Consider the following 11356-nt stretch of genomic DNA (forward strand, 5'->3'; position numbering starts at 1 on the left):
GGTGATGTGAAGCCATGGGAACAGATGGTGGATGTTCGTAGAAGCAGCTGGTGCAGATCACAAGTCCTGGTTATACACATGACAAGATAGGCCAAAGCCAGCATGGTTTCCTGAAAGGAAAATCCTGCCTGACAAAACTACTGCAATTCCTTGAGGAAATTACAAGCGGGGTAGATAAAGGAGATGTAGTAGATGTGGTGTACTTGGATTTCCAAAAGGCCTTTGACAAGGTGCCACACATGAGGCTGCTTAGCAAGATAAGAGCCCATGGAATTACAGGGGAGTTACTAGCATGGGTGGAGCATTGACTGGTCGGCAGAAAATAGAGAGTGAGAGTGTGAGTCGAGTAAGGGGCACTGCCACCCGGCTGTAATCCCTGATGAAACGACGATAGAAGTTCGCAAACCCAAGTTTGCTTGAGTGTCGTGGGTCTTGGCCACTCCGCCACCGCCCGGATCTTTTCGGGATCCACTCTCACTCGTCCGCTCTCGATGATGTACCCTAAGAAGCTGACTGAGGGGACATGAAACTCTCACTTCTCAGCTTTAACGATACTTTGTTCTCCCAAAGTCTCTGCAGAACCTGACCGACATGGTGGGTGTGTTTCTAAAGACTGTGGGAGAAGATTAAGATGTCATCCAAATAAACAAACACAAAACGGTTAATAAAGTCTCTAAGGACATTGTTTATCAGGGCTTGGAAAATGGCGGGGGCATTGGTGAGGCCGAATGGCATGACCAGGTATTCGTAGTGACAAAGAGGGGTGTTAAATGCTGGTTTCCACTCATCTCCCTCCTTTATTCTGAGCAGGTGGTAGGCACTTCGTAGGTCCAACTTGGAGAAGATGGTGGCTCCGTGAAGTGGTTGGAAAGCAGAGTTGATAAGGGGCAGTGGATATTTGTTCTTTATAGTTATGCTGTTTAGGCCTCGGTAATCAATGCAGGGGCACAGTCAACCGCCTTTCGTCCACACAAAGAAGAAACCTGCGCCAACAGGGGAGGATGAGGGTCGGGTTATGCCTGCTGTGAGAGATTCATTTAGGTAAGCCTCCATTGCTTCTTCTCTGGCCGGGACAGGTTATACAGCCGACTGGTAGGTAGAGGGGCACTGGGGAGAAGGTCAATAGTACAATCGTAAGATTGGAGTGGAGGCAGGGAAAAGGGCCCGTTATTTACTAAACACTTGTCCCAGATCGTAATACTCTGCTGGAACCTTGGATAAGTCAGGGGTTTCAGAAGCAGACAAGTTTGCGGTGACTTTCACAGGAGAATGGGCTGACTGTAGACAAGTGGAGTGACAGAACGGACTCCAGCTGACTATCTTCCAGGTGGACCAGTCGATGTGGGGATTATGGCAGCTTAACCGGGGTACTCAAGAACAATAGGAGCTTAAGGAGAGGAAATTAAGTTAAATTGTACCTGTTCCCGATGGTTCCCAGAGAGAGTAAGAGACAGGGGATGGTGTGCAGTGTGTGACTCAGGCCAGTAGTCTACCATCCAGTGCCTGGGCTTCCAGAGGGGTACTCAATGGCTCCCGAGGAATTCCAGCCCGGGAAGATATGTTTCCATCCAAAAGGTTTCCCTCGGTGCCAGAGTCCACTAGAGCGGACAGAGACAGGGACTGTTGGTTGTAACACAAAGTGGCTTGGATCTGCATCTGGGTTCAGTGGACAGAAGGGAATGTTGTGTGGCTCACCAAGATTCCCCTTTCTACTGGTGAGCCAACCCTTTTGGCCAAAGGGAACAGGTAGCACGGAAGTGGCCAGACTGGCCACAATAGAGACAATCCCCTGCTCTTAATCTCTGGAATTGTTCTGTGGGGGAAAGGCGGTTCGGGCCCAGCTGTTTGGGCTCCTCTCACGGAATGGTGGAAATGGCCGGACTGGGAGCTATTCTAGGAGCGGGAGGAGAAAAGAGGCCTGTGCTGGTGGGAGACGGTACAGGGTGCCGTGGAGTGGCCAAAGGTGGTGGACGACCAGTTCTCTCCCTATGACGTTCTCGAAGACGATTGTCCAACCTGGTGGCTAGGGAGATCAAGGAGTCCAGGCTGTCGGTGTCATCTCTTGTCATCAACTCGTCTTTCACAATGTTGCTGAGGCCATTCGGAAATACCCCTTGGAGTGCCTCATCATTCCACCCTGAGTTCCACCTGCTAATGTCCAGAATTCCACGGAATATTCGGCAACACTGCGTGAGCCCTGACAGAAGTAAGTAGACACTTAGCAACATCTTTACCACGGACTGGGAGGTCAAAGATCTTTCTCATTTCTGTGATAAAGGTGGGGAATGAAGAGCAGATATCCGTCTGTTTGTCCCAAACAGCTGTAGCCCCACTAAGGCACTTTCCCGCAACAATCCCATGATATAAGCGATCTTTGACTTGTCTGTGGAATACGTCAATGACTGCTGATCGAACACCAAGGAGCATTGCAGAAGGAAGGCCCGTCACTTCCCCAAATCTCCAGTGGAGTGTTCTGGTTCAGGTACATGAGGCTCTCTTGGCGTGGGTGTTGCTGACACGTAGGGGGTTGCCACTACAGACTGTCTGGGTTCCAGGAGTGGATGGGGTAAAATGAGTGGATACACGGTTCACCTGGTCACCAATCTTCTTTACGTTCGCAGACAGGGAACGGAGGTTCTCCATGACCTCCCAGAGAAGTTAATCGTGCAGACCCAGCAGGGAGCCCTGGCTAGCGAGGGTTTGTTACAGGGTATTCGAATCCACTGGGTCCATTGTGGCCAGATCGTTCTGAGGAGAACCCAAGTGCAGGACACAGGCATGGGCGACAATCTTTGCATCATCAATGGGGACGGGAGAGGTTCTGGAGGATTGGAGGGTCACGGATGTTGTTCCTTTATTCAAGAAGGGGAGTAGAGATAGCCCAGGAAATTATAGACCAGTGAGTCTTACCTCAGTTGTTGGAAAGCTGATAGAAAAGATCCTGAGAGGAAGGTTTTATGAAAATTTGGAGGTATAACATGATTAGGAGTAGTCGGCATGGCTTTGTCAAAGGCAGGTGGCGCCTTATGAGCCTGATTGAATTTTTTGAGGATGTGACTAAACGCATTGATGTAGGGAGAGCTGTAGATGTAGTGTATATGGATTTCAGCAAGGCATTTGATAAGGTACCCCATGCAAGGCTTCTTGAGAAAGTAAGGAGGCACAGGATCCAAGTGGACATTGCTTTGTGAATTGAGAATTGGCTTGCCCACAGAAGGCAAAGAGTGGTTCTAGATGGGTTATATTCTGCATGGATGTCAGTGACCAGTGGTGTGCCTCAGAAATCTGTTCTGCGACCCCTACTCTTCGTGATTTTTATAAATGACCTGGATGAGGAGGTGGAGGGATGGGTTAGTAAATTTGTTCATGACACAAGGTTAGGTGTGTTGTGGATAGTGTGGAGGGCTGTCAGAGGTTCCAGCAGGACATCGATAAAATGCAAGACTGGGCTGAGAAGTGGCTGATGGAGTTCAACCCAGATAAGTGTGAGGTGGTTCATTTTCATAGGTCAAATATGATGGCGGAATATAGTATTAATGGTAAGACTCTTGGCAGTGTGGAGGATCAGAGGGATCTTGGGGTCCGAGTCCATAGGACGCTCAAAGTAGCTGCGCAGGTTGACTCTGTGCTTAAGAAGGTGTACGATGTATTGGCCTTCATCAATCGTGGAATTGAATTTCGGAGCTGAGGGGTAATGTTGCAGCAATATAGGACCCTGGGCAGACCCCACTTAGAGTACTGTGCTCAGTTCTGGTCACCTCACTACAGGAAGGATGTGGAAGTCATAGAAAGGGTGCAGAGGAGATTTACAAGGATGTTGCCTGGATTGGGGAGCATGCCTTATGAGAATAGGTTGAGTGAACTCGGCCTTTTCTCTTTGGAGTGAAGGAGGTGAGAGGTGACCTGATAGAGGTGTATAAGATAATGAGAGGCATTGGTCGTGTGGATCGTCAGAGGCTTTTTCCCGGGGCTGAAATGGTTGCCACAAGAGGACACAGGTTTAAGGTGCTGGGGAGTAGGTACAGAGGAGATGTCAGGGGCAAGTTTTTTATTCAGAAAGTGGTGAGTGTGTGGAGTGGGCTGCCGGCAACAGTGGTGGAGGCAGATACGATAGGGTCTTTTAAGAGACTTTTAGATAGGTACATGGAGCTTAGTTGAACAGTGGGCTGTGGGTAAGCCTAGTAATTTCTGAGGTAGTGACATGTTCAGCACAACTTTGTGGGCCAAAGGGCCTGTATTGTGCTGTAGGTTTTCTATTGAGTTAGGATGCAGACGTGGACGTGAACGTTAGACAGCAAACAGGAGGAACATTGACACGGAGCCTAGACACTGAGACTTGACACAGAGAGACAGAGTCTCACAGGTAAACCTTCAAACTGGAGCTGAACTTGGAACAAATGGTTCTAAGCGGTTGGGAAACGTTAGTTATCAGACAGGAAAAAGACCAACGATCTGGCAACTGGGGTTTGTAACACCAGGGTTCTTATACTGCAGGTCCTGATGGAAAATAGGTGTGCCGTCATCAAAGAAAATTAGAAGCAATTGGGAAATTAACGGTCAGAACCATGGCACAAACAAAGGAAATTATAGGATACTAGGGAATAAACGATCAGGACTGTGACAATTCTAGGACAAGTACCACGACTTCAGGATTGAAGGATGTTCATTTAGAACAGAGATGTGGAGAAATTACTTTAGTCAGAGGGTGATAAATCTGTGGAATTTGTTGCCACGAGCGGCTGTGGAAGCCAAGTCATTGGGTGCATTTAAGGCAGAGATAGATAGGTTGTTGATTAGCCAGGGCATCAAAGGGTATGGGGAGAAGGCAGGGGAGTGGGGATGACTGGAAGAATTGAATCAGCCCATGATTGAATGGCAGAACAGACTCGATGGGCTGAAAGGCCTACTTCTGCTCCTATATCTTATGGTCTTCTGGACCACTGACACCAGGCAGGCAATCTCTGAAATGCACTGATAATGGCTGCCGTCACCCATCTTGCTGCCTGGCCTGCTGAGTTCCTCCAGCATTTTGTGTGTGTTCATCATGGTTAAGAGACTGTGATTGCCCACATCACACAACACAGCACATACCGATGATGATGATTGCAATGTACTGCTGCACAAAACACAAGCCGGTGAAATTATCCTAATCCCGATTGTGATTCTGCAGAATGTCAGGGGGAGGAGGCAGACAGGACACGATTACAGGGCTCAACCTGTCACATTGATCAAGACAGAAGCCAGCCCCCTCCATGGATTCGGTCTACACTTCTCACCGTCTCTGTGAAACAGACTGCAAAATCAGAGACCCTCCCATCCACCCTGGACATTCTCTCTTCGGCCCTCTCCCACTGGGCAGAAGATACAACAGCCTGGATGCACGGACCACCAGGCTGAAGGACAGCTTTTATCCAACAGTTATAACTACAGAGTGTTCCCCGGTACAATAAGATGGACTCTCCACCTCATTATTTATTTGTTTATTCATTTAGAGATACAGCACGGAACAGGCCCTTTCGACCCAACGAGCCACACCACCCAGAAACCCACCTATTGAACCCACGACGATTTACAATGACCAATTAACCGACGAGCCGGTCCATCCTGAGACTGTGGGAGGAAACTGGAGTACCCAGAGGACACAACCTCAGGATAGAACAACGTCCCTTTAGAACAGAGTTGTGGGGAAATTATTTAGCCAGACGGTGGTGAATCTGAGGAATTTGTTGCCACAGATGACAGTGAAGGTCAAATCTTGGTCTTTAAGTGGAGGTTGAGAACTTCTTGATTAGAAAGGACATCAAATTTTATGGGAGATGGCAGTAGAATGGAGTTGAGAAGAATAACAGATAGACAGATATACTTTATTGATCCCAAGCGAAATTGGGTTTTGTTATAGCTGCACCAACCAAGAATAGTGTAGAAATATAGCAATATAAAACCATAAATAATTCAATAATAATAAGTTAATCATGCCAAGTGGAAATAAGTCCAGGACCAGCCTATTGGCTCAGGGTGTCTGACACTCCGAGGGAGTTGTAAAGTTTGATGGCCACCAGTAGGAATGACTTCCTATGACGCTCAGTGTTGCATCTCGGTGGAATGAGTCTCTGGCTGAATGTACTCCTGTGCCTAACCAGTACATTATGGAGTGGATGGGAGTCATTTTCCAAGATGGCATGCAACTTGGAAAGCATCCTCTTTTCAGACATCACCATCAGAGAGTCCAGTTCCACCCCCACAACATCACTGGCCTTACGAATTCTGTTGGTGTCTGCTGCCCCAGCACACAACAGCAAACATGATAACAAACTGGACATGATGGAATGGCCCAGACCTGCTCCTGTACCTTATGATCTATGGGCTTACTACAGGTTAAAACTTTTTGTTCAAATCTTTAATTCTTGTTACTCTGATCTCTGCATTCTTATTAATACCCTTTTTTTTTATTCCTTCACACAAAAGTTATCAGCTGTAGATTCTTCAGTAAAAATCTGCTAAATGATAAATTCATCTACACACCTACAGATTTTAATCAGTCTACATTATTGGTCTCTCCCCCTTTGCCTGAGTCTGGATTGACCTCTCTCACTTTCACTTCAGGGACAGGCGCTTCTGAAACCGTGCTGATGTTGTGTATCCCACTCGGACTGAAAACTCTCGCCCTTTTAGTGATGGGTGCCGTTCTCTACGGTGACAAACTCAGGTACTGTATGTACTAATGCTGAAGGCTCTTGCCGTGACGTGACTGAAATCCAATTCACTCAGACAGTCGGGGGACGTTGGGAACTGGCTCAAACACTTGAGGCGTCCCAGTCAGTACTTGTCGTTTGCTGTTTGTGGAAGCACCGTAGAAAATACTCATTGCATCATAAGAGTGACTCCTGCAGAACAGTTTGTAGACTATTTAGCATTTTGAGATACCTTTCGGATTAAACGTACCCGCTAAACAGCCACTAAATGATAGACAAATGTATGGATGTGTAGGAGCAAACGAGAGAAAACCTGCAGATAGTGTAAATTAAAGCGACACACACAAAATGCTGGAGGAACTCAGCAGGCCAGGCAGCATCTATGGAAAAAGTACAGTCGACGTTTCGGGCAGAGACCCTTCGGCAGAACTAGAGGAAAGGGTTAGAGCATCTGGCACCCCTTGTTAGAAAGAATGTACGCTCTTCCCATGTGAGCGTCGGTTTCCCCGGGTGCTCTGGCTTCCTCCCACGGTCCAAAATTTTTCCAGTTATCAGATTAATTGTTCATTGTGAACCGTCCTGTGATTAGGCTGGGATTACATCCCTGAGTTTCTGGGTGTCACGACTCGGTGGGTCGTTGTATCTGTAAATAACAAAATGATAAATAATAGATTGAGCTTAGAGAAGGCTGACAGGTTGGCATAACATCAAGGGCCGAAGGGCCTGTACTGTGCTGGAATGTTCTAAATTCTAATTACAAATCTAATGTTGATGTGCACAAAAGGACACTCTGGAACCCAGAAGAAACAACAATACGGGAAAGTTTCAACTCTAGCCATTCCACGTGCACTGGGATCAGGTAGTGTAGTCAACCCAGGGTGAATCTGGTCTCTCGGTCTACACAAGACTCGTCCATGAGGCGAAATCCCTCAGAGATTTAGCTCTTGACTGAATCTCAGCAGCCATCTCCCTTAACAATAATCCAGTTTAAACTGTAGTGTATCAACTTCAAACATATTAACACTGAAAAGTATTCAAATGATTTCCATGTCTCTAATATCATTGATAATCAGGTTCCTCCTTAAATTACAGCCTCGATCTATTACTGTCCCCAACACGTTTCATTTACTTAGTTTCTATGATTTTTGTATCCATTTCCCTCTCTTCCAGATTCATCCTAAGAAATCTGATATTCAAATACCTGTATCGTAGAAACTGAATCACAGACAGGATTAAATTCACTCTGCCATTCATAGAGGATTTTCCTTTAGAACGGATATTCCGAGGGATTCCCTGAGCCAGAGGATGCTGAATCTGTGGAATTTACAGTCATAAATGCCTGTGGGAATACTTAAAACAGAGATTGTTGGGTTCCTGAATAGTAAGGGTGTCAAAGATGATGGGATGAGGACAGGAGAACAGGGTTGTTAGGGATAATAAATCAACCACGATGGGATAGCAGAGCAGAATAGAAGAGCTGAATGCTGAAAGTCTGATGCTATTTCATATGCTCACGGTCTGAATCTAAGTACCATACTACTTTATCAATATTATCCTATAGCCTAATACCATCTTCCTGTCAACAACACGATCTATATTGTTATGTCATCATAAAGTTTCCAACTGAATAACTGAATCAATGTTTGGGCTCATCTCCAGTTTTGTTGTCAAACACTGATACCAACGACAAAATTTATTCTGTGGGAAATCCCATTCATATCTCAATCCAAATCCCTTCAAAGGTTCTAAGTGAATTGGGGGGAGGGAGTCGGATGTGGTGTCATTGCATGATCTAGATTCGTGTTAACCGTTTCGTTCTGTCCACAGAAAGCGACAAGACTGATCCATCGCAGGAGACTGAGAAGACCGGTTTTCCAACCACAAGGTGCAGACGCAATGAGATCCAACGAGAACACCATGTTCCACGTGAAGAAATGTTATCTGTTTTTAATTGACCTCCTCCTACATTGACTCTACAACCTGTTGCACAATTCTGGGCTGAACATGCCAAATATGTAGAACCAGAGAAAGATCGTAGATAGAGGCCTAATTAAGGCGGCGGTAAACGTCGCACAGACAGCAATCACTATTGGACTTAGGACAGTGAGTGGGGCGTGTGGCCAATTGGTTAAGGCTTTGGGCTATGGTCATCTGAAGGTCATTGGTTCGAGCCCCAGCCAGGGCAGCGTGCAACGCACTTAACCCCACACTGCTCCTGCACGTTTATAGCCCAGTGGCAGCGGTTGGTGTAGTATGGACAGGAGAAGACAATGAGTAGGTGTGAGGTCAACCTGCACTGGTCATCTTTTCTGAGTCTCAATTTGGAAATTATCTTTGAGGGAATCTTAAACAAGGTTTCCCAAGTCATTTTGCTTCTCTGTATTTTTTTGTATTTACTCTGTATTTTCTCCCCATTTAAAAAAATAGTTAACCTTTCATTTATTCTGTCAATGTGCATGACCATACACTTACCGACAATGCATTCCATCTCCACTTCTTTCCCCATTCTCCTAATCTATCTGGGTCCTTCTGTAGTCGCTCCACTTCCTCAAACACACCTTGCCTTCCACGTATCTTCGTATCATCTGCAAAGTCTGCATCAAAGCCAACAATTCTATCATCCAAATCATTAACGTATAATGTACAAAGAATCGGTCCCAACACAGGCCCCTGTGCAACATCACGAGTTACCGGCAGCCAACCAGAAAAAGCTCCCTTCGTGCAACACACAAGATGCGAGAGGATCTCAGTGGGCTAGGCAGCATCTAAGGAAAAGAGTAAGCAGTCGATGTTTCGGGCCGGGACCCTTCATACCCTGATCTCTTTTATCCATGTTAGGATATTCGATGTAATACCATGGGCGAGTAGTTTGTAACGCAGCTCCGTGTGTGGCATCTTGTCAAAGGACTTCCAAAAATCCAAGTACACAAGATGAACCAATTTTCCGTTGTCTATCCTGCTTATTCTTTCTTCAAAAAAATTCAAATATACTTGTCAGGCAAGATTTTACCTTGAGGAAACTATGCTGACTACATGCTATGCCTTCATGTGGCCTGTAAATTCCTTTCTTCTGCCTCTTCCCCTTTTTGAAGAGTGGAGTGACATTTGCAATTTTCCAGTCTTCCGGAACCATTCCAGAACCTGGTGTTTCTTGAGAGATCGTTACTAATGACTCAAAGATCTCTTCAGCCACCCCTTTCAAAACTCTGGTGTGTACACCATGTGGTTCAGATGACTTTTCTACCTTCAGACCTTTCAGTTCTCAAGAACCTTCTCATTAACAATGGTAACTTCACACACTTCATGAGCCCTGAAACCTGGAACTTCCGCCATGTGCTAGTGTCTTCCAGCATCGTTTTCCAGTGGTCCGAGATCCACTCCTACTTCTCTTTTACACTTTTCATATCTGAAGAAACGTTCGGTACCATTGAAAGCTTCCATAGCCTAAGGCAGAGATTTTTGCTGGAAATCCGAACACTACAGATGCAGGAAGTGAGAAATATGTTTCTTTTTTTATATTGTCAAGCATCCAGTCAAATTTCTTATGAGTGACTTATACAACTGGCCACTTTACTAGGTACACCTGCTCGTTAATCCAATGACCTAATCAACAAATCATATGGCAGTAACTAAATGCAAAAGGGCATGCAGATGTGGTCAAGAATTTCAGCTATTTTTCAGAGCACATATCAGAATGGGGAAGACATGAGATTTGAGTGACTTTGGCCATGGATTGTTTGATATTTTGTAGAATTTCACGTTTGTTCTGCCTCTTCCTGTGTATGGAAGTGTTCGTGTGTGTGATGGACCATTTTCCCATTGTTGGATATGGAGTTGTATTACTTAGTTCTCAGAGTGTTTGTAAAGACATCCTCAAATACAACCACAAATTACAAAAGCAGAATTAGGCCATTCAACCCACATGACGTGTCAGCCATCCCGTCATGATTAATTGTTTTAACCCTCAATCCCTTTCTTCTGCCTTTACACAGCAATGTTTGACACCCTCATTAATCAAGAACCTACCTACCTCTGCTTTAAATATACACAATGACATTGCCTCCACTGCCATTTGTGGCAATGAATTCCACAGATTCACTATACCCTGACTAGCGAAGTCCTCCTCATCTCTGTTTTAATAGGACACCCCTCTATTCGGAGACTGTCCCTTCTGATCCTAGACTCGCCACTATAGGAAGCATCCTCTCACCATCTCCTCTGTCTCGGCCTTTCGACAGAATGCAGTGAGCTCACCCCCTCCCATTCTGCTAATCACCATCGAGAACAGACCCAGAATCATCACACTTTCCTCTTATGTTAACCCTCTCACTCCCGGTATCATTCTCGTGAACCTCTTCTGGAACATCTCCAATGCCAGCCCATATTTTCTTAGAGAAGGGGCTCAAAACTGGTCACTATGCTCCATGGCCCCAAATATAGCAAGATGTAGTTTTAAGGTTGACGTGTGTGAGTGGGGACGAATGTAGTGTGGAGTGGGCAGGGGTGCAGCTTATAAGAGTTGGCAAGTTTGATTTACACAGAATATGGTGAGTGCATTAAGACACACTGTGCTGTTGTTTCTTTAAGTTCTAAGAAAAGTTTTGGGCCTATATCTCCAAAAAGATGTGCTTTCATTGGAGAGAGTCCAGAGGAGGTTCACGAGG

General features: G+C 45.7%; 1 protein-coding gene across 1 annotated transcript in view; it reads left to right on the forward strand.

The window, feature by feature from the left end:
• The window catches only part of LOC140728695 (sialic acid-binding Ig-like lectin 15), a 56329-nt gene extending 47501 nt beyond the window's left edge, over positions 1 to 8828 (forward strand). The window contains exons 4-5 of the mRNA XM_073047660.1: positions 6604 to 6706; positions 8520 to 8828. Coding sequence (XP_072903761.1) covers positions 6604 to 6706; positions 8520 to 8535 — 119 coding nt within the window. The 3' untranslated portion in view covers positions 8536 to 8828. The remainder of the gene's footprint in view (positions 1 to 6603; positions 6707 to 8519) is intronic.
• Positions 8829 to 11356: the final 2528 nt, after the last annotated feature.

This window comes from Hemitrygon akajei, chromosome 6 (genome assembly GCF_048418815.1).
Source record: "Hemitrygon akajei chromosome 6, sHemAka1.3, whole genome shotgun sequence".
In the NCBI taxonomy this organism is placed as follows: domain Eukaryota; kingdom Metazoa; phylum Chordata; class Chondrichthyes; order Myliobatiformes; family Dasyatidae; genus Hemitrygon; species Hemitrygon akajei.